The 23956-nt window shown below is 45.1% G+C and overlaps 1 protein-coding gene across 2 annotated transcripts; it reads right to left on the minus strand.

Annotated features, from left to right (window-relative positions):
- Positions 1–3492: 3492 nt before the first annotated feature.
- CHURC1 (churchill domain containing 1) lies at positions 3493–17945 on the minus strand. 2 transcript variants are annotated; one of them, XM_012926733.2, is made up of 4 exons: positions 17839–17945; positions 13718–13853; positions 10396–10466; positions 3493–3958 (listed from the first exon to the last, which is right to left on the minus strand). In XM_012926733.2, the coding sequence occupies exons 1-4, from the start codon at positions 17875–17877 to the stop codon at positions 3866–3868; spliced, it is 339 nt and encodes a 112-aa protein (XP_012782187.1). In that variant the 5' UTR covers positions 17878–17945; the 3' UTR covers positions 3493–3865. The 2 variants fall into 2 exon arrangements, with proteins under 2 accessions (XP_012782187.1, XP_036352235.1); XM_036496342.2 differs by lacking the exon at positions 10396–10466.
- Positions 17946–23956: the final 6011 nt, after the last annotated feature.

Here is a 23956-nt window from a genome sequence, read left to right on the forward strand (position 1 = left end):
CTACCAGCAGGTGGCACAGCTAACACAAAGCCCAGCTCATCTGATTGTCTTTCCACTTGACCACAGGGAATCTCGCAGTACATACTCGTATTAGAGCCGAGAAACACATATTTATTTAATTGCATTTCATTTTTTTTTAAAAGATTTATTCATTTCATTACAGCCAGACATACAGAGAGGAGGAGAGACAGAGAGGAAGACCCCCCGTCCGATGATCCACTCGACTGCTTTCCCAGGCCACAAGCAGGGAGCTGGATGGGAAGTGGAGCTGCCGGGACCAAAACCGGCGCCCATATGGGATCCCAGGGCTTTCAAGGCGAGGACTTCAGCCGCTAGGCCACGCCGCCGGGCCCAATTGCATTTCATTTTATGACATCATTTCATAGGCTCTGAGGTTCCCCCAACCCCTCCCCATACCCCCCCCCCATGGTGGATTCCTCCACCTTGTTGCAGTACTACAGTTCAAATCCAGTCATGCTTCTTTCCTTGCAAGCATGTACCAATCACAGAAGAAACACTTATTTTTAAAGTGACAGTCTCAAATTCCAGCTAGTAGCCCCAAATAAAGCCAAAAGGATTTTTGATGCTTTGAAATAAACTTGGAACAGATCTCATTCAGCGATAGCTTACCAGCAACAGCCATACTTGGCCAGACTCTGTCTCATATGTCCGTTAGTCAATGCTGGGAAAAGCCGAGGCCATCTGAGAGACACAGCAGGCACGGGGCTGGTGCTGCATTGTAGTGGCTTAAGCTGTTGTCTGTGGCACCGAATCCAATATAGGTACCAAGTCATACCCAGCCTGTTTCATTTTCAATTCAGCTCCCTGCTAATGTGCCTGGGAAAGCAGTAGTGTATGGTTCAAGTTCTTGAGCTCTGCACTCACATGGGAGAACTGGAAGACTATGGCCATCTGGGGAGTGAACCAGCAACTGGAAGCTCACTTTCTTTCCAACTCTGCTTTTCAAACAAAAACCATAGCTGAAACAACACAATTCCAAATATAAGCCAAGTGGCCAGCGTGATGGGTCAACTGGCTAATCCTCCGCCTGCAAGCGCCTGCAGCCCATGTGGGCACCAGTTTGTGTTCCAGCTGTTCCACCTCCTATCCAGCTCCCTGCTTGTGGCCTGGGAAAGCTGGAGGATGTTCAAATGGTCCAAGTGTTTGGGACCCTGTACCTACATGGGAAACCAGGAAGATCCTGGCTCCTGGCTTTAGATGGGCTCAGCTTTGGTCATTGTGGCCATTTGAGGAGTGAACCAGTAGATGGAAGATCTTTCCCTCTGTCTCTTTTTCTGTCTGTAAATCTGCCTTTCCAAAAAAAAAAAAAAATCTCTGTCTATGTATATGCCAAGTTTTAAACTTCAATAACCCAGTTATTCAGATGTCAGATTTGTGCATCATGGAGTAAGCAGGTAAAAAAATGAGGTGCCTGAACAAGCCCCTATATTTCCAATGATACCCAGAGGTCATTTACCCTCCTTTTCCTGTCTCAGGATGGGAAGTTAAGGTTAATGTGTTTGTCCAGTTACCCTTCATTTGAACAAGAAAAATAAAGATTTATTTATTTATTTATTTATGGGTTCAAGAAGTCTTTATTAGATCCACAGGATTCTAGAAGATGGTAAAGATGGTATCACAAAACACAACACCCTGTTGAATAAAAAGGAAAGACGCAGGTAGGATCCTATGCTTTAAAATTTTGTAATCGATATTCCAAACCCAACAGCTACTTGCACATGCTGCAATAGAGCATGCCACGAGCAGGGCAGACAGGAATGCACAGCCTCCAGCCTCCATGGGCGAGGTTGGACACATGAGCAGACACAAGAAGGGACGCCTCAGAGGCTCTAATGGGCTTAGTCCTGCTATTTAAAGGAAGAAGCCATTTCCTCTGCTTCCTGGATTCATTTCACCAAACGATCTCCTCAGCAGGTCAGATATAGATTTGCGGCAAAATGGAAAACATCTTCCAGGAATAAAACAACGGGTCCCTAGGGAGCAGCTGACTTTGCTTTCCTGAGTAATAAATCTGGGTCTGACACGCCTTGGTGTGTGGCGCACTGTGCGTGTGTTTGCCGCCATCTCCTAGACTTGCCAGGCCCTTGCACCTGCCGCGATCTCAACACCATCATTGTGTGGGGGTCACACTTCTGCCTGGGGGGCCCTGTGCAACCTGACCTCCTTGGGTCTTAGCTTTTTGCCCTGACACTGGAGTAACAATAGTACCTACTTCATGGATTAAATAAATGCTCTAAAAAGTCTTGGCACATGGGAAACACTCAATAAACCTCAGCTATTATTACTGTTGTTGTTACATGACAAAGCTTCCTCGTGGCATCAATAAAGAACACTTTGTTCACTTTCTTTGTGTGTGTGCGCATGCATGTGTGTATATGCAAGGCCTTAGAGTGTCAACTCTCTTGAATATGAAGAAGAAACAATTTTGATCCTAACGCCTAACCACTTAAATTTGGGTTTCAGAATGAAACCCAACTGAAGCCATTTTGTTCTATCTAGTGCCGTATACGCTTTCCGGTGCATTTTACATTCATTCATTCCTTTGACTCTGTCCATACCAAGAAGCAAGTTTGATACCAATTTTATCAATCAAATTTAATAGAAAGGGGACACGGAGCTCCAAAGTCGTGCTTTGCTTAGCGGCTCTTCTGCTACCACATGGCACAGCGGCGCACACGCCGGAGTTTACACCCCTCTGGTCAGTGTTTATCAACTGTGCAAAGTAACAGATTCCAGGATCCCTTCGGAGTGACTGAAGCCATTCTATTCTCACGTTAGCTGAAGTCTACACTTGGGTATTCAGAGTTCTCTAATTTTCAGTAAGCGTCCTTCGTCTGGTACAGGATCCCTCTGCAACACGAGGTCCCCTTTAGCTATCATGTCTCCATAGGCTCCTCCTGGCCGTGATGACTCCCCAGGGCTTTTCTTGTTTTTGCGTTGATTGCAGGGTTTAGAGGTGTACTGGGTAGGCAGTTTGTAGGATGCGCCTCCATTGGGGTTTGTGTGAGGGAACTGAGGTTACGGGCTGGAGGGTGGCGGATACTTGCAGAGGTGAAGTTTCTTTTTCATCAGATCAGGGGAACAAGTTACCCATGTGACCTGCCACTGAGAATGTATTGGCCCCAAGGTCAGTTACTACCCAGGTACAGCCACACGCCCTTTTTCACCAAGCTCCTCGGTAGGAAGTCCCTGGGCATAGACCACCCTGAAGGAGTTGGGGCCTGTCCTCGCCCATCTATTTATTTAACAGCCATTCTATCAGCATGGACTTGTGGATATGCATTATATAGTCTGGGTTACAATTCAATATTATTTATTTTATTGTTCAAATTGTTTGAATATCCACAATTAAATTCAACTCACAAGGATGCAAGCCTCACATTTACAAAGTTCTGGTGACTGGAGGCTTTAGCAATCGGCTCCTCTCTGACACACCAATCACTGTCATTTTCTTTGTGGGGGTGGGGAGGACACACAACGCTCCTGGCACATCTTGGGGGTAGTTACTGTTTGAGTCCTAGAATGAGGCATCATTCCAAGGAGCCCCATTTGTTTTTCTGAGAAACTACGATGGAGGCCCTGAGGGTACTCCTGTTCTAGGTACATCCTGGCTGCCCACCTGCTGACCAAGAAGTCTCCCTCTGGCTGCAGCCACAGGGAGGAGCCCCGCTCTGCAGCACAGCTACCCTGCAAACAAACAACAAACAAACTAAAAAACAAAGGTAAGTCTAAGCAGAGAAAAAAGCCATGCAGAGGATTTTCATTGTCAGCGAGGTGGGACAAGCCAGGACGTTTGCAGTACTGGTAGCCAGCCTCCCGCAGCAGCGACAGAACCACAAGAGCCTCAGAACAGCAAGGTCATCTGGCGGGGGTCGTCAGGGAGAATGCTGATGGTGTCTTCGGCTTTGCCACACAGCATACACAGCATGGTGTACTCCTAAAACAAGACGAAGTACAGTAACCTCAAGGAACGGGCAGGGAGTGGGGGAGTCATTCTCTCTCTATATATACTTTAGTGTCTTCAACATCTGTCCACAAAATGTCCGAACACATGTTTTCTGTATCCCTTTGTTTCTTAACATTGAATATGGGGCCTGGCAGGCATGGCCTAGCGGCTAAAGTCCTCGCCTTGAACACGCCAGGATCCCATATGGGCGCCGGTTCTAATCCCGGCAGCTCCACTTCCCATCCAGCTCCCTGCTTGTGGCCTGGGAAAGCAGTCGAGGACGGCCCAACGCCTTGGGATCCTGCACCTGCGAGGAAGACCCGGAAGAGGTTCCTGGCTCCTGGCTCCGGATCGGTGCAGCATCGGCCTTTGTGGTTATTTGGGGAGTGAATCACCAGATGGAAGATCTTCCTCTCTGTCTCTCCTCCTCTCTGTATATCTGACTTTGTAATAAAAATAAATAAATCTTTAAAAAAAAAAACATTGAATATGTGCTCTTCTGTCCTAGTTTCTAGAAGCAAGAAGATCATCCTGGGGACTAGCGCTGTGTTGTAGCAGGCAAAGCCATTGCCTGCTGTACCAGCATCTGCTATGGGCGCTGCTTCAAGTCCTGGCTGCCCCACTTCTGATCCAGCTCCCTATTCATGTGCATAGGAAAGCAGTGAAAGATGGCCCAACTTTTGAGGCCCCTGCACCAACTAGGGAGGTTTAGAAGAAGCTCCAGGACCAGCCCAGCTCCAGCTGTTATGGCCATTTGGGAATGAAGTAGTGAATGGAAGATGTGTCTCTACTTTTCTATGAATCTGCCTTTCTAATAAATCTTTTTTTAAAAAGATTTATTTATTTTATTGGAAAGGCAGACATACAGAGAGAAAGAGAGACAGAGAGGAAGATCTTCTGTCCGATGATTCACTCCCCAAGTGACCACAACGGCTGGTGCTGTGCCGATCTGAAGCCAGGAGTCAGGAACCTCTTTCCGGGTCTCCCACACGCGGGTGCAGGGTCCCAAGGCTTTGGACTGTCCTCGACTGCTTTCCCAGGCCACAAGCAGGGAGCTGGACCAGAAGTGGAGCCGCCGAAATTAGAACCGGCGCCCATATGGGATCCCGGAGCATTCAAGGCGAGGACCATAACCATTACGCTATCACGCCGGGCCCCTCCAGGAAATCTTAATAAAGAAAGAAAGAGGGAAGGAAGGAAGGAAAAAATAAAAGAAAGATGGAAGCAAGAAAGAAGAATGAAATAAAAAGAATGTCATCTTGCAAGTGAACAGGTATTTCTTGGACTTGGAAAGTGCAGCTACTTAGCTCAGTCCTGCCATTACAGTAATGAAGCACTTCGAGTGTGGGTCCTTAAGGACACATTCCTATTCTTAGGGCTGCCCCTGCCAGGCTACTTATCAGTAACACGCAACAAAAATGACTTAGAGAGAACAAAAGGCGGAGAGATTTTCCATGCCAGAGAGTTATTTTTAAAATGTTCATTCATTTCCATCTGTCTAGAAGCCAGATGGACACAGCTATTGTCTATTTGCTGGTTTATTTCCCAAATTCCTCAACAGCTGAGCCTGGGTCAGGCCAAAGCCAGGAGCCTAGAACCCTGCCTGGACCTGCCACGTGGGTGCCAGGGAGCACAAGGACTTGGGCCCTCTGCTCCTGCCTCCCAGGATGCATCAGCAGGAAGCTGGATGGGAAGCAGAGCAGCCAGGACTTCACTCGGAAATAGATGCTGAGGTCCCAAGCTGCAGTTTAACCTGCAGTGCCGCAACACCTGGGCTCTAAAGCTATCCGCATGTTCCAGGGAAATACACAACTGTGGGAAATTCACCGGTGTGGTGTGTCTGGAATCAAGTCTGTGTGAGAAGCTTTGTGTGTTCTGGACTGAACAGGTGTTCAGACTAGTGTTTTAGGCAAAAATCCTTAGGGCAGAGTCCTATTCTTGTATCTTTTTCGAATGCTGAGTAAAGCCACAGCCTGTAGAGAGCTACTTCTTTTAAACTTTCTGCTTAAAACCTGTTTACTTTGAGAAGACAAGCACCTAAGGGAAAGACACTGGTATTTCCACACGAGATGCTGGGATGGCGGCTGCCGGATCCTCAGCAGTCGAAGCGGTTCCTGGTTGCAGCAGTGACCAGGGAGGGCTGCAGAAGGCAACACTGAGCACAGCAGAGACGCAGGTGCAGGCACCTGCCTGTCTGCCTCCTTACGCACAGTGGTACCAGCAAGGATGCCCTCCCAAAACCAAACCTGAACACAGCAGAAACATGTGGAGGGAAAGGAGACGCTAGAAAGATGATGTGCAATTCCTGAAGCAGGTGCAGCAGTAGCAGCACTGGTGAGGGGATAAAAATCTCCCTCAGGAGAGGGCATGTAGTCCAGTGGCTGGGATGTCCAGGTCTCACCTTAGAGTCCTGGTTTGTGCCCTGACTCCTGCTCCAGCTCCTGCCTCTAGCTTCCTGCTAGTGCAAGCCCCGGGAGGGAGCAGGATGGTTTGAGAAGGTAGGCTCTAATCACTTACATGGGAAACCTGGACTATGCTCCTTGCTACCAGCTGTGCCTGGCCTAGCCCGAGCTATTGGGTCATCTGAGGAATGAACCAGTTAACAGGAGCGCTTGCTTGGTTGGTCTCTATCTGCCTCTTAGATATAAAACAATCTCTGACCATAATAAGAAAGAAGGAAGTATCTACAGCTGACAGTACTATCCACAGTATGTGTAAGGACGTAAGAGAAAAGTAAGCTAGGCTAGTGGAGGCAGGAGCTCGGATGTCACCACAGGGGAGCTATGAAAAGACAGCAAAGTGACCTGAAGGCATCACTTTAAGAAAAAGGCTCTGCTTAATTTAAGATGATATGATGTTATGTATAACATGTTATGTTTTGAATGTTATATGTTGTGTATAAACTAAATTGAAGTATAGGTGAGGTGGTCACAGAAGGTGGCTGGGAACTCGCATTTACTTTTAACATATTGGTTACTCATTACTATGTCAATTAATTCCATAATGATGTAAATTTTTGCTGATGGTATGTTGGAGCTTTCAATTGACTGGGATGATACTCTGCTGGCTCTGTCTTCAGACCAGAGAGGGTATACCTAAGAAGCCGTTGAACTTGACTGGACAATAAGATGCTGGACTCTATGTTTGGTATACGCTTGCAATGGGGGAATCTCAACTGAACTTGAGCTGTGGTTATGCAACAAGGTGGAGGAATCCACCATGGTGGGAGGGTTTGGGGAGGGGTGGGAGAACCCAAGTATCTATGTAACTGTGTCACATAATACAATGTAATTAATGAAGTTAAATAATAAATAATTAAAAAAAAAAAAAAAAAGGCTCTGGTAGGGCCCAGTGCGGTAGCCTAGTGGCTAACATCCTTGCCTTGCACACACTGAGATCCCATATGGGTGTTGGTTCCACTCCTGGTGGCTCTGCTTCCCAATTAGCTCCCTACTTGTGGCTTGGGAAAGTACTCAAAGATAGCCCTAAGCCATGGGACCCTGCACCTGTGTGGGAGACCTGGAAGAGGCTCCTGGCTCCATATTGGCGCAGCTCCGGCTGATGTGGCCACTTGGGGGGTGAATAAACGCATGGAACATTTTCCTCTCTGTCTCTCCTCCTCTCTGTATATCTGACTTTCCAATAAAAATAAAATAAATTTTTTTTAAAGGCTCAGGTGTCTGAGTACAGAACATGCGTTTGCACACTGTCTAGGCTTTGAGGCCACAAGCCATCTTTACCTTTTCATTCCTATGTGGGGCAGCTTGCAGTTACAAAGGACAAGCTGCTCGACACCGCACGCAGCTCAGGTTACCACGTAAACAGGCAACTTTGGAAAACAGATGGAAGCAATCCTTGCCTTAAAGCAATAAAGCCTTTTTTTTAAGCCCATGGTTTGCTCATTTCCTTACCGAGCCACTATTCCTCCATTAAGTTCTTAATCTTACCTGATGTCACACATATCATACAAATAATTTCTTTTTTTTTCTTTTCAAGGATTTACTTGAAAGGCAGAGTTAGAGAAGAGAGACAGAGTGAGAAAGGGATCCCCAACTCAGGCCCAAATGGCTGCAAAGGCCAGGACTGGGCCAGGCTGAAACAAAAACTACTTGTAAAAAATAATTTTCAAAGTTTTTTTTTTTACTTAAAAAAAATAGAAGATGTCAGAATATTTAAAACATTTTATCTATGTTTATGTAAGCATGAGGCAGACAGACAGAGAGAGAGCTCCCATCACCTGGTTTGTACCCCAAAGGCCCATAATGGCCCAAAGCCAGGAGCTGGAATCCAAGCTAGGTCTCCCCAGGGATGGCAGGAGCCCAAATACGTGAGCCCACACTGCCAGGGTGTGCAGGAAGTCAGAGCCAGCTGCCAAGCACAGAGCACACGAACCCTAACATGGGACAGGACCTGGCCATGCAGAAATACATAAATGTATCTTTTATATATGTGTGTATATATATATACACACACATATACAGTTTGAGGTATGATTTTTTGGATTCTCCTAAGGAGACACAAATATGATCAAGACATGGTTTGGGTTAATTACCACAAACCAGGCCAGATTCTGACACATAATTAAGTACCTTCCTCCATGCTGAAATGAAATAAGAAATGACAGGGTAATACTATTTCATGTTCCTGTTACACAGGACTATAATTTTACTTTCTAATTAAACTATTCTCGAAATTCGAATGACTTAAATGTAATTCCCTTGCCTGCTAACAGCTCTAACCTTGTATTTCTATCCATTCTAGGATGAATCTGTAGTTCTCACAGGATCAGCCACTCTGAAAACAGAAGCAGGGAAGGACGCAGGCGGGTTCCAGCTCGGCCCCGGCTCTGCTCTACTGTCCAGTTCCACTCTGACTCTTAGGCCTGCGACTTTGACAACTTATGGTCTATTAAAGCCTCCCACAAAACACTTCACATGCTTTCGCAACTGCTGAAGAACTAATTCTTGCAGCAAATCCCTTATTGTCAAGATTCAGAATGGTTCAGCTTTTTCTCCTCCAATCTTGATACAGTCATCTTAAAAGAAATATTCAAGGAGTCGGAGTTGCGGCGTGGTGAGTTCGTCTGCCACCTGCAATGCCAGTGTCCCCTGTGGGTGTCAGTTTTAGTCCTAGTTGCTCTACTTCGGACCTGCCTCCCTGCTAGTATTCCCGGGAAAAGCAGCAGAGGGTGGGTCAGGTGTTTGGGCCCCTAAAATCATGGGAGATATGTCGATGGAGTTCTGGGCTCGTGGCTCGGTCATTCGGGGGTGAACTAGTGGGTCGGAGAACTGATCTCTCCATCCCTCCTCCTTCCCTCTTTAACTCTGCCTTTCAAGTAAAGAAATAAACCTCTTAAAAAAAAAAAAGAATATTCACATGCTTTACTGCATTGAGACTACCGAGGTCTCTGTTCTAGTCTCCAGCTAGGGAAGACAAAGATAACCCACTGTTACAGCGTCCATGGCCAGCACTTACAACCCACATTGAAACCGGCACGTACGCCATCCCGTAACTGGACGGGGAACAAACTAACCCTCCAAGAAGCCACATGGTACTGCTCTTTATAAACCAAATCAACACGCATGAGATACCATTTGTAAGGTGCAGACTTCAACTTGGGACCCTTTAAAGACAGATCTGCATGTATCCATGAGCACAGCCAAAGTCTGTCTCTTACACAGGTAGAAGGAATGGAAGGTCTCCTTCAATACTTCCTAGTCATACGCTGCAGCTGAAAAGCCCATCTGACCTTAGCACAGTGACAGCTGGAGAGCGCGGAGGCAGGGGCAGAGAGGAAGGTTTCCTAACAGGTGCCAGCCAGCACCAGCACAGAAGTCAGATTCCAGCCCTCCCCAGCACAGGCGGTAGCTGCAGCTCCCAGTAACATATCCAGAAGTGGAACACAGAAATCACGAAGCTCCAAGCAGATGAGGAAACAAACACAAATTATGCCAACCACCTGATGTGATCCAACTGTGCTGTATATATGTGTTAAAATATTGCATGGCTAATAAAAAAATGACACAACTTGGGGCTAGTGACATAGCAAATGAAGCAGCTGCTTGCAACACTGGCATCTAATCTGAATGTTGGTGTCTCTACTGCTCCACTTCCAAGCCAACTCCCTGCTTATGTGTCTGGAGAAAAAAAATAGAGGAAGACAGCTCAAGTATCTGGTCCTGCCACCCGAGGTGGAGACCTGCCTGAAGCTCCTTACTCTGGCCTGGCCCAGCTCTGCCCATTGCAACCATCTGAGGAGCAATCCAGTGGATAGAAGCTCTTTCCCTGTCCTTCCTCTTGAAGTCACTCTTTCAAATAGGTAAATAAATCTTTTTTTGCTATTGTTTGATTTATCAGAACTATATCTAAATTTTCAAGGGTGTTCTTATTTTCTCCTCTCAACAACATATCCATATATGTATAATTACCTGAAATTCATCCATGATACTGAAGGTATACTCATGCCTGGCTATTACATGATGACAATTCTTACACAGATCTGTCAAAACAAAAAGAAATTATGGTAAGCAAATCTTAGAGAATGTCTTAAAATAACAAAATGTGTATTCTCTTCATGATATCACTTAAAAACCGTCTTAATTTTGCAGTATTTATTTTAGTAAGAAACTCATAATAATAACAACTGTGATAAGAAATCCTGAATTCTGGGTTGGTACCATGTAGTAGGCTAGGTTTCCGTTTGCAGCACCAGCATCCCATATTTGCACTGGCTGCAGTCCTAGCTGTTCCAGTTCTGATCCAGCTCCCTGTCTGTGGCCTGGGAAAGCTGTGGGCCCAAATCTTTGGGACCCTGCATCCACATGGGAGACCTAGAAGAAGCTCCTGGCTTCTGGCTTCAGACTGGATCAGCTTGAGCTATTGCAGCCATTCGGAGAGTGAACCAGCTATAGAAGCTCTGTCTTTCCTTCTCTCTGTAACTCTGCCTTTCAAATAAAATAAATCTTTAGAAAAAAAAAAAGAAAGAAAAAAAATTTGTCACATAGCAACACTACAGAATTAAGAATCTAAACTCAGACATAATATGCAATATGAATTTCCACTGAAAATGCTCTAAGATAATTCATTAATGGAGACTTTAGTGTGTTTTTTAAAGCTAGCCAGTTCTGACAGAATAAAAGTTTTTATTCTTTTTATTTTAAGATTTATTTATTTTTATTGGAAAGGCAGTTTTATAGAGAGAAGGAAAAATCTTCTATCCACTGGCTCACTCTCCAAGTGCCCACAATGGCAGGAGCTGTACTGGATCTGAAACTACAAGCCAGGAGCTTCTTTCGGGTCTCCCGCACAAGTGCAGAGTCCTAAGGCTTTGGACCATCCTCCTCTGCTTTCCTAGGCCACAAGCAAGGAGATGGATTAGAAGTGGAGCAGCTGGGACTTGAACCAGTGTCTATATGGAATCCTAGTGCATGCAAGGCAAGGTTTTAGCCTCTAGGTTATTGTGCAGGATCCAAAATTTTTTATTCTTCAGAATGACAGAAAAAGTGCCACCGTAAAGTCATACATAAAAACCTCATGTTAGACATTAAAGTGAGTTTAATGATACCAAGAAAATTTAGTAAAAACAATGTAGTAATATCATTTATTGAGTGCTTACTGTGTGAGTTTTTAAAATATATATATATTTTAAGGTTTACTTATTTTTATTGGAAATGCAGATTTACAGAGAAAAGGTAAGACAGAGAGAAAGATCTTTCATTTGTTGGTTCACTCCCCAAGTGGCTGCAATGGCTGGAGCTGAGCCACTCTGAAGTCAGGAGCCAGGAGTTTTTTCTGGGTCTCCCACATGGGTGCAGGGTCCCAAGACTCTGGGTCATCCTCTACTGCTTTCCCAAGCCATAAGCAGGGAGCTGGAAGGGAAGTGGAGCAGCTGGGATACAAACCAGAGTCCATATGGGATCCTGGCGCATGGGAGGTGAGGATTTAGCTACTAGGCTATCGTGCCGGGCCTGAGTTTTTAAGCCTAATTATTCACTTGATTTTCTCAAAAAAAAAAAAAAAAAAATCAATGAAGTAAATACTATCCTTATCACTTTTTTTCAGAAACAAATAAAGGCATCTGTGGTTCAGTAACTAGAAAGAGTAGCCTGTTAAAGCCATGAGGTTCTACATTCAAACCTATGCAGTCAGGCCAGCAACCTTGCCCCTTAACTATCATGATCTATTGCATGAAAGGTACACACTAAAAAGAAAGGAGAAAAGCTTCTTAGAATCTTCATTAGACTTATTGCATTTATTTACTTGGATTTTATATGAAAAGCAGAGCTAAAGAGACAGAACTCTGCCAATCTCTGATTCAAACCCCTCCATGCCTGAAATAGCCAGGGTTGGGCCAGGCAGAAGCCAGGAGCAAATAACTCAACCCAGGACTCTCACAGGAGCAGCAGGGATTCAAGTGCTTGAGCTACCACCCACTGCCTCCCACGGTGTGCATTAGCAGGAAGCTGGAATTGCAAGTGAAGCCAGGAATTAAAGCCAGGCATGCCGCTATGGGATACAGGCATCCCAGATGGGGTCATTCAAAAAACAAAAACAAACCCCACAATATATCAACAGTAAGATGGAAGACCAAAATAAACTGTCAAAGTAGAAGCACACTTAAGCATTTTTTTCTAGTATAAGGATAAACAGTCCTAACCACTTATTTGAAAGGCAGTGTGAGAGAGAGATCTCTTCTATCTGCTGTCCACTCCCCCAACAGCTCCAACAGCTGGGGTCAAGAACTCCACAAGGGCATTCTACTGTTTTTTTTTTTTTTTTTAATAATATTCATTTATTTTTATTCGAAAGTCAGAATTACAGAAAGAGAAATGGAGAGACATATAGATCTTCCCTTCACTGGTTCACTCCCCCAGAGGTCATGATCCAACACGAGGAGCCAGGAGCTCCTTCTGGGTCTCCCACATGGGTTTGGGGCCAAAGGATTCAGGCCATACTCCACTGTTTTCCCAAGCCATAAGCAGGAAGCTGGGTTGGAAGAGGAGCAGCCAGGACTTGAACCAGCCAGGACTTCAATCACATAAGGGATGCTGGTGCTGCAGGCAGAGAATTAGCTTGCTATGCCACTGTGCTAGCTCCACGTCTTTTTTCCTCTTAAAAAACTACCTACTAAGTGTTGCATTACAATATCAAAATAGGCCTCAGATTGCAGCACAATTCACAACAGCTAAACTATGGAATCTTATCCAGACATTCATCAACGGCTGATTGGATAAAAAATTGCTATAAATACACTACAGACTACTACTCAGCCATAAAAAAAGAATGAAATTCTGTATTTTGCAACAAAATGAATGCAACTGGAAATTGTTGTGCTTAGTGAAATAAGACAGTCCCCAAAAGATAGATTTGTTTTCTCTGATCTGTGATAACTCAGTGTATAAAAAAAGTAACATACGAGGGAGATTGATATTTTGAGATTCTGACTATTTTTACAGCATTGTCTACATTCTGGAGGTATAGTTTTGTTTGTTTTGGTCCTACTTGCTATTAACAGAATTCTTTACTTAATGGAAAGTTAAGCCTATGTTTGCAAACTGAACTGAAAGTATGACATTGTAAAAACTAAAAAAATGGAAATACCTCCCACGAAAGGAATAAATAAATACACATCTAGAATAAATTCCAAAAAAAAAATGAAAACTAAAATGAAAAAAGTAGGTCTCAGAATACTGCCAAAGCTGGTATTTGCTAACAGACTTGACCTTAAAAAACAAACAAAACTCTACTTACGATCATAGGTAACTATTTCTTCTCCATCTTCTTCTTTCAAGGATCTGTTTGTGATCAGCATAAAATCCCGCTTGCCGCACACTGCGCACCCTGTGAAGTTCAGCAAGAAAGATCCATTCTCCAGACAAACGTTACCCTGAAAATAACGAGTAGCAATTGAATTCTCTCACATTTTGAAATCCTTGGTGAAGATGATTAATAAACCTACAATCTCTAACAGCTGGGGTAGCTGGCATTGTACATAACAGGTAAAAACCACCAACCACCACCTGTAACACAAATATTCCACATGGGAAACTATGTCCCAGCTGCTCCACTTACGATCCAGCTTGTTGTTAATGGCCTGGAAAAAGCTGTAGGAGATGGCCCAAGTATAGGGTCCTCTGCCACTCACAGGAGAGTCCTGGCTTCTGCCTGGTCCAGTGGTGGGGAGTGAACAAGAAGATGACGATCATTTCCTCTCTCTAACTCTAATTTCAAACGAATAAATCTAGAAACAAACAAGACTCAGGGCCAGCACTGTGTCGTCTTAGGTTAAGTCTCTGCCTGTGGCACTGGAATCCTGTATGGGCACAGTTCACACTCCAACTCCCTGTTATTGCACCTAAGAAAGCAGCAGAAAATGATTCCAGGGCTTGGTCCCTCCCCCACCTGGGAGACCCGGAGGAAGCCCCTGGCTCCCGAGTTATACCTGGCCCAGTCCCTGAGCAAAGTGGCTTCTATTCTTAAATGGTCCCTGAGATTCCAGAAGGCACCAGCAGAGCCAAGGGCAGCCAGCTCCACCCCTGAGCTACCCAGTCCTGTTTCTGAACATCTGCTTGGAAGTTCCGCATTCTGATTCAAACACTAACATCCTGACAGCCCTCCCCTAATGATTTCTAAATCTGCCTTCTGAAATTCCTAAGAAAAGCTTAATTTTCCCTCATGACAACCCTTATTTTAGAACGGAATAAAACCAGAGGGAAAGTGCTTCCAGAGGCACTTCCCTGGTTTTCCAGTCATCTCAAACCTCAACTCATCTTGCTTACACATTCTTGTATTTTCATTGCCAATGTATTCCCTGAGGTTCAGTCCTAATGATTGTCTGCATTCTTTTATTCACAGGACAAATCCTTCCTATTTTGACAACGTTAGCTGGCTGACTCATCTATCTGAACTTGGTACCAAAACTCATCTTCGGTCTTCACTGAACTTCAGATGTTACATTCTCCACCTCAAATGATGCATGATGGAGACAACCTGCCCACTTGCCACCCCAGTGTGGTTCCTTCTCCCCATAGGCTTCCCACTTCTAAGCCGATACATGAAGTCTTTTCTGTTGCCTGAGTTGTAAACCCTAAAGCCAGGCAGCACTTCCTTCCTTCTTCCGACACTACACTGATTGAGTCCTGCTAACTCCTTCCTGCAGCAAGGTCGGCATTACCCCACGTCTACACTACTCTCCTATCAAAGTGCTCTCCGCCCCAACATTTCATCACACAACCAGAAGATTCATTTTCTTAAACTAACAGATTTCAGAACCATTTCTCTATTCAAAATTATTTTGGTACTTCCTCAAGTATAAATTATAAATTATTTCGTTTTCTTAAAAAAAAAAAAAGACTTACGTATTACTTTTCTTGGAAAGGCAAATTTAACAGAGGGGAGAGAAAGAAAGATCTTCCATCCACTGGTTCACTCCCCAAGTGTCCACAACAGCAAGAGCCAAGCCAATCTGTAACCAGGAGCCAGTCAGGAGTATCTTTTGGGCGCCTTCCCACCCGGCTCCCTGCTTACGGCCTGGGAAAGCAGTAAATGATGGCCCAAAGCTTTGCGACCCTGCACCCAAGTGGGAGACCTGGAAGATGCTCATTGCTTCATATTGGCTCAGCTCCAGCCATTGCAGCCATTTGGGGAGTGAACTGGCAGATGGAAGCCCTTTCTCTGTCTCTCCTTCTCTCCATAGATCAGCCTTTCCAGTAAAAATAAACCTTCAGAAAAAAATCTAACCTAAGGACTAGTGCTATGGCAATGTTTTAAGCCACAGCCTCAGCGTCAGCATCTCCTATGGGTGCTGGTTTGTAGTCCAGCTGCTTCACTTCTGATCCAGACCCCTGTTAGCAACCTGGTAAAGCAACAGAGGGTGGCCTAAATACTTGGGCCTCTGTACCCACAATGGGAGGCTCATAAGAAGCTCCTGGCTCCTGGCTCCTGGCTTTGGCTTGGCTCAGCTCCAGCCATTGCAGTCATTTGGGGAGTGAACTGCAAATGGAAAACTTCTGTCTCTCAGTCTGTGACTCTGCCTTTCAAATAAATAAAAATAAATCCTTTAAAAATAAACGAAAAAATCCATCTTAACTTCTTTTTTTTTTTATTTTGAAGATTTGTTTTCATTGGAGAGGAAGACTGGCAGACAGCAGACAGATCTAAACATCTTCTGTCCACTGGTTCACTCCCCAAGTAGCTACAACAGCCAGAGCTGAGTTGATCTGAAACCAGGAGCCAGGAGCTTCTTCCAGGTCTCCCACACAGGTGCAGGATCCCAAGGCTTTGGTCTGTGCTCGACTGCTTTCCAGGCTACAAGCAAGGAGCTATATGGAAGTGGAGCAGCTGGGACGTGAACTGTTGCTCACATGGGATTGTGGCACTTGGAGGTTGACGATTAGTTTGTTAAGCCATAGTGCCAGTGTTGCAGAGTGCTAGAGAGATCACACTGGACCCAAGTGTAGGACGTTAGGAGGAGTCTTTATTTCCCAAGCTTGGTGACAGCAGCTCCCGCTACACTCCAGGACCCACTGCACCCAGCAGCCAAAGTCAGGGGTTTTTAAGCTCTAATCCTCCAATCAGATTGAGTGCCACACAGTACAAAGTTTCAAGCAGGGAGTTCCAGAGCCCAAAGTTACAGTTAACTAAGCTACAGGAGGCAGGAGGGGCCAGATGCCGAACTTCCGGAGTAATTCCGCGATGTCGTTGTGAATGATGCGGAAGGAGCCTTTCAAATAAATCATTAAAACAAAGAAGCCAAAAAAAAAAAAAAAAAAAAAAGCTTCTACATGTACCCCAGAAATCTTCACCTCATATGACCCTTTAGGGTCATCTGTTAATCCCTTAGCAGCAACCCCATCCTGATTTAGGGTTAGTGCTTGCTGTTCTTTATGGCTTTTACCAGCACCAGGAATACCCTTTGAAACAATGTATTGTACATGGCCTGTTGTGAATTAGTTGTAAAGTTTGGTTCAGGTTGTCACCTTATTCTCATTCACCTGAACTCAACTTCAACATCATACATGGGCACTGCAGCATGCGATCCTCCGTTGCAGCGGCCACCACGGGGAGGGCAGAATGGTCAGCAGCATTCCTGGCCTCTACCCATTACAGGTCAGCTCTACTCTCCCCCTGTGACAATCAGAACTCTCTAGATAGCACCAGATGTCCCATGGAAGGATTAAAAAAAAAAAAAATCGCTCCTGGTCGAGGACCAAGGTTCTCATTCACCCCTGCTTCATGAACTCTTCGCTCACGTCTGCTACCATGACAATGTTCTTCTGAACCCTCTAATACCAGTCTCGGGCGCGCGCGCGCACACACACACACACACACACACACACTTGGGAATGGCAGGGTCACTGTTTTTGACTTTCATGATACTCTTTTCTCCAAAGTGACAGCACTAGATGAAGGTATTATTCATGAAATATTGAGAAGGGGCAGAAAAAAAGTAGTCAAATGCAAAGTTTCTTGCTATTTCCCACCCCCAGCCACCTGCTGCGGGGCAGTGGTGGGGTGGGGGAAATGGGACGGCAGGGAAAATGGTGCTCTAAGTGTTTATAGATGACTATCCAGGTTTAACTAACTGCATACTCCCCGCACGATAAACTCTCATGTAGCAGTCTTCCTTTCTGGCCTGGCAATGCAGGCACGTATATCTAGGATATAAGGTATGGGTGAATATCTACGGGGGGGGGGAATGTGGCTGACAGCAGCCACCAGGGCGGAGCCCAAAGGGCACGCACCGCCGCTGGCCACCCTCCGGGACCACTGTCCATCTACAGCTACCAGGTCACTAGGCCGTCAGGGCGCCAGGCCGGCCGGGGTCGGCCATCCGCCAAGGCCGCGGGCAGCTCCGGGCAGCCCTCGCTCACCCGATTGGGATACTCCTTCTCCACACAGTCCCCACACATCGCGACGCCGTCCACAGGGACCGTCCTCCAGCCAGCCCTTCCGGGAAGGCAAGGTCTCGCGAGAGCTGAGGAGGTGCCGTGGCCGCCAGGATTCGATCCCGCGGTATTTGGTCGCGGAAGCCGAGTCGAAGTCTCCGCCCCTTGACAACTGTTGTTAGGGAGCGGAGGGCGAGGCCGCGGTGGTGGGCGCACAGAGTGGAAGGAAGGAAACAGCCTGCTTCTCAAGGGCGCTTGCCGGGTGTTTGACAGAAAGGATACAGTGTTTCCTAGTGGCTTCCCTTAGGCATCATTGTAACACTGAAATGATGACACTTTCTGTACCATTCCTTAGAGCAGTGAGAGTGATGAGGTCAGGCCTTGGCAGGTGGATAAGCAATTACAAGCAAATAAACTTTTGGGAAGAGGCTCTTAGCTCTGCGGAGAATCTCTTTAAAACACCTAAAATCTTGGTGAAAAATGACCATCCCAAAGGCTCTCTAATGATCTTGGCCATAGGAAATGTATTTTCTATGTCTCTCTGCCTCACACAGATACCTTATTATGTAAATACAAAAACTGCGTGGTCAAGTAGCCCTACATCATCTCCCATCCCCACATATCTCAAAACGCCTCTGATCGGTGCCCTGCCTCTTCCTTCCAACTGTATCAACAGCATCCTGACATTCACCATGCTGTAATCAACCTGAATTACAATCTCTTGTGTCCTCACTGCACTTCCTCACTTATCCACCTATCTTCATTATATACCCAGCCAACAACTCCAGTGAAGGCAATCAATGGGAATACTGACATTCTTTCTAAGATTTAATTATTTGAAAGGCAGAATAACAGAGAGGAGACAGATCTTCCATCCACTGGTTCACTACCCAATCATCTGCAAAGGCCAGGGTAGGTCCAGGCAGAAGCTGAAAGTCTGCAACTCCATCCAGGCCTCCCCTGTGGGTGGTAGGTGCTTCCCAGGTGGCAGCTGAATGGAAAGCAGGGCCACAAGGACTCTCATCTGATAGGGGATGCCAGAACTGCAGACATCCGCTTTACCTGCTGTGCCACAATGCCAGGCTCTGGCACTAAGCCTGCAGTGTTCCGGTCAAGTCAGTGAAGGGAGACCACAGTGCCAAGGAGATCCCGCCATTCAGATTCTTTAAAGTGGAGATTAATGACCACTGCAAAGCAGGCCAGTCTAATTGGGTTTTCTAATATGGAAATTTTGCCTCCGCATCTACAGTGGTTACTCAAAACTCCAGGGTGATAAGACAGTGCATGGACTATTGTCTTCAGAGTTGTAATGGATACAACAATCATTTCTTCCACAGGCAAGGCGTTGTCATGTCAGTTTCCCACTTCATGTCGGTTCTACCCCATGAGGTTGGTACAGGGATAGGCATTGTGATTCTGTGTGTTTGCTGCTTGGGGGCACTCACATCCCACACGGGATTGAATTTCCTGCTAGTACCAGGGAAGTGGCAGATGATGGCCTAGAACTTGGGTCCCTGCCACTTGCGGTGCAGACCCAGATGCAATCCCTGGCTTTTGCGTGCAGCCTGGCCCAGCCTTGACTGTTGTGGATGAAGATCTCTGTATGTGTCACTCCACCTTTCAAATAAATAAACAATAAATAAATGCATCTTTTAAAAAGATGGATGAGATGAAGAAACCCAGGCATTGCGTGGTGAAAGGTCTTGTATCATCCAGTCAGCCAGGGTTAGTGCTCTGTGTCTATGCCCAGCTCAGCCGCTCTCCAATTCCAGGACACTTCAAAATGTTAGTGGAAAAATGAAATTAAATACTAACTTTGTTTTGGTTTTAAAGAAAGTCTGAGATCTATGTGTGGCTCTCTCATAAAATTCATATTTCCACAGACTTTGTGTAACCCTGACCACATGTGTGGCTAGATAGCATGTCAAATGTAGCAAAATCAAACAAGTAATGTAAGTACAGTCAATGTGAAAGCCGTGGTATGGAAAAAGAAAGGAAAATATTGTATTATACATTTTTATGTGATTACATGTTGAAGTAGTGTCTTTGAGGCATTGGGTTAAGTAAAATAAATTATCAGAATAAACTTCAGGGTTTTTAAATTTTATTTTATTTGAAAAACAGATTTATACAGAGAGAGAATGAATCTCCCATCTGCCAATTCACTCCGCAAATGGTCACAATGGCTGGAGGAGGGCCAGTCTGAAGCCAGGAGCCTGGAGCTTCCTTGTGGGAGTTCCACACAGGTACACGAGCCCAAAGATACGAGCCATCCTCTGTTGCTTTTCCAGGTCATAAAACAGAGAACTAGATCAGAAGTGGAGTAGCAGGGGTATTCACCTGTGCCTATATGGAATGCCAGCGTAGCAGGTGCAATATTAGCTTGCTGTGCCACTGTGCAGGCAGCAACTTTGTTTTTTGTTTTGTTTGCTTTGTTTTTTTTATGTGACTACCTAGCACATTTGAAATCAAATATCTAGCTCTCATTGTATCACTCCTGAACAAAATTGGTTTATACAACACTGTCTCCTGATCCAGTTTCAAATGCTTTCTCTCTTTTTAAAGCCTAATCTTTCACTTTTATTAACCATTGAATCTCTTTTTCTTACCCAGTTGTATAAATAAGTGTTGAGTGTACGTAATGCAGTCAAGAACTGTGGACAACAGTAAGGTGACAATGACAATGTCGTTTCCTATTACCCCAGATATTTGTAAAATTGAGAGATGAAGTGAGCACACAGGCTCATACTTCTTGCAAATGCAGAGCACAGTATAGACTATTCCCAGGTGGGAGGTTGGGAGCAGAATGTGTCCAGTTTCAAAAACAAGTAGAGGTTTTTGGTATGCAGACTTCCAACAGAGCATGCCAAGGAGTTGGGGTTTTATTCTGCATTGGATAGAAAGCGACTGAAAGTTTGTGATGCCACAGCAGTGCCCTGGGAAGCAAAATTGGGTTGGGAATGATTAAAACCAGAAAAAAATCAGAGGTGTAAAAAGTAGACATCAGGCTAGTGTGGCGGCGTAATGGCTTAGGCTGCCACCTGCAATGCTGGCATCCCATATGGGTGCCCGTTTGGATCCAGTTGCTCCACTTCCATTCCAGCTCCCAGCTAACACAGCTGGGAAGGCACCAGAAAGTGGCCCAAGTCCTTGGGCGTCTTTATCCACCTGGGAGATCCAGATGAAGCTCCTGGCTTCTGCCTGGCTCAGCCCAGATTGTTGATGCTCCACCTTTCTGTAAAACTCTGCCTTTCAAATAAAATCAATCTTTTTAAAGGGCACGCGCCAGAAGAACCACAAGGGGGAGTTGTATACCTTTGTGCCTCATCTCTGAGAACACAAGAGGAACTTCAGAAGTTCATGGAAAATGGAATTAAAAGACAGAAAAGACAAAGTTTTAAAACCCACAATAATTTTTAAATAATAGGTATGTTCATTAAGGTTTTTAATAACTTTTCCACCTGACAAAAATAAAATTAGATGAGTAAGTTAGAGTGCAGTCACAGATATCAAAGATTTTGCCTTTTGCTGTGAAATATTTCATACCCCAAGGCATGGAAGACAATCTTGTATGTATGAATGTCTTCCCCCCTGCCTTTTTAAGATTTATTTACTTTTTATTTGAAAGGCAGATATACAGAGAGAAGGAGAGACAGAAGGAAAGGTCTTCCATCCCCAAATGGTTTGACCAGAGCTGAGCTGATCCAAAGCCAGAAGCCAGGAGCTTCTTCCGGGTCTCCCAAGAGGATGCAGGGTCTCAAGGACTTGGGCCATTCTCGGTTGCTTTTCCATGCTGGATCAGAAGTGGAGGAACTGAGACATGAACTGGTGTCCTTATGAGATGCTAGTGCTAACAGACAGAAGACTAGCCTGTGGAGCCTCAGCACTTATGTGAGTGTCTTATTATCTTTCCAGAATGGTAGTGTATTTTGTTAATAAAATGTCACTTGATAAAATGAATCCATTGAGGAAAACATAAATATTAGAATGATCTGATTGGGGCTAGCATTGTGGTGCAGTGCGTTAAGCTGCCACCTGCACCATTGGTATCCCATATCAGAGCACCGGTTCTAGTCCCTGCTGTTTTGTCCAACCGAGCTCCCTGCTAATGCACCTGGGGAGGCAGCAGAAGTCTGCCCAAGTTCTTGTTCCCCTGCCACACATGGGAGACCTTAATGGAGTTCCAGGCTCCTAGCTTTGGCTTGGCCCAGCCTTAACTGTTGCTGCCATACATTCATACATATATACACTGTGAGAGCAGCCAGGGGTTATGGGGGGAACCACAGGAGAGGGAGAGAGCAAACCATCAGGCTCCTTCATCCAAGAAGCCAACTTGGAAAGTTCCCCACGGAGGCAGGGAGCCTTCTTTGCAAGCCCTTCCTTGGGCTGCTCCCTAATCATGAAGTCCCAGCCCTGCCACTCATGCCGGGTGCTTCTTTCTCTTTATAAGATGATCTTTTAAATTTTTAAAAATTATTTATTTAAAAAGGAGAGGGAGAAAGAGAGAGATCTGACCATTTACTGGTTTACCATCCAAAGGACCACATCAGCCAGTATTGGATCAGGCTGAAAACAAAAGCCAGCAACTCCACCCTGGTCTCCCACGCCGGTGACAAGGACCAAGCAGCTGGGCCATCTCTCAGAAGTGCCTTGCCCATCACTTCTATCATGAAGACCAGATATTATTAGTACCACATTTTTAGTACCTATTATGACAGTTTATTCATTCTCCTATTATAATATGTGCAGTCATTGTTTGACCGTGAATGAGAACGATACTTATTTTCAGCTTTTAGCATTGCGCCTGATTCATAATGGGTACTCAGTATTTCTCTTCTTGTTAGTTTTGTGAGAACATGTTGGTTCACATGTCTCACCGTCTTACTCCAAATTCCACAGCCCAAAGCAGCCATCATTCCACTTAGATTTCACTCTCTTCAGTCCAGGTCCTTGCTTTCAAGGGTCTTTAAGTTTGAGAAGGAAAACAACTTTTTTTCCCCCAGCTTGAGCCTTTGTCTCAGTGTTTAACTGGTCCGAAGTGCCTGGTCCTAGTCCCAGCTCCGCTTCTGATCCAGCTTCCTGTTATGGCACACCCTGGAAGGCAGCAGATGCGTGTGGAAATACTTGGCTCTCTGGCCTGATTTAGTCCTATCCATCGTGGGCATTTGTGCAGTGAACTAGGAGGCAGAACATCTTTCTCTGTTTGTCTCTCTGTATGTGTCTCTCTCTGCCTTTGAAATAAAATGAAATAAATGAAATGAAATAAGCATTTCAAAATTCTTTTTAAGTTAGTATCACCTTCTTCAAAGAGTCCCCAGGATTTGGTTGCTGAGTCGTATCTTCACGTTGTCTTTGTTAGAAGGAAGCTTCTGCTTAGGGCATAGATGATTAACAAGAAGAGCCACATACCCCAACCCCACTCAATTCAACACTGCATGGCTCTTTAGGAAATGATCTGTAAATTTAGAGTTAAGTTTGTCACCTCATCCTTGGAGATTCAGCAACACCTTCCCAACTTTATGTTTGCCTTTTACAGAGAGTTGGAGCCACAACAGTGCTATGGTTTGAGTACATCCTCCAAGGGTGTGTGGGCTGGAAACTTGGTCTCCAGTGTAGTGGTACTGGACAGGGCAGAATCTTGAAGAGGTGGGGCCTGGCAGAAGGTAACTAAGTAATTGGGAATACACCTGTGGGTTAGGTTAGTTCAGTTCTCATGGGGCCTTGATCAGTACCCACAAACCATGAACCATGATTCAGGGAGTCTGGCCCCTGGCTCTTTTTTAAGGTGTATAGAACACAGCTGAATGTAAACCAAAATTGAAATGTCTATGAAGAAGTCACAGGTTGTGGTTGAGAACCTGCATTTTCCTATTAACATATTGGTTAATCAATACCATGTCAATTAATGCCATAATGTTGTAAATGGTTGGAAATATTATGTTGGGGCTTTTAATTGAATGGGATGATACTCTGCCGGCTCTACCTTCAGACCAAAGATGGTCTCACCAAGAAACCATTGAACTTACCAGGACAATAAGTTGCTGGACTTTATGCTTGGTAAATACCTCCAATGAAAGAATGTCAACTGAATTTGAACTATGGA

This window comes from Ochotona princeps, chromosome 26 (genome assembly GCF_030435755.1).
Source record: "Ochotona princeps isolate mOchPri1 chromosome 26, mOchPri1.hap1, whole genome shotgun sequence".
NCBI classification, from domain to species: domain Eukaryota; kingdom Metazoa; phylum Chordata; class Mammalia; order Lagomorpha; family Ochotonidae; genus Ochotona; species Ochotona princeps.

Excerpts from the sequence above, each read along its gene's own strand:
- CHURC1 (XM_012926733.2), bottom strand. The coding sequence starts at position 17,877 with ATGTGTGGGGACTGTGTGGAGAAGGAGTATCCCAATCGG. Across the intron at positions 13,854-17,838 it reads AGAAGGAGTATCCCAATCGG|GGTAACGTTTGTCTGGAGAA; the intron begins GTGAGCGAGGGC and ends CGTTATTTTCAG. Across the intron at positions 3,959-10,395 it reads GTATCATGGATGAATTTCAG|GAGTACACCATGCTGTGTAT; the intron begins GTAATTATACAT and ends GTCTTGTTTTAG.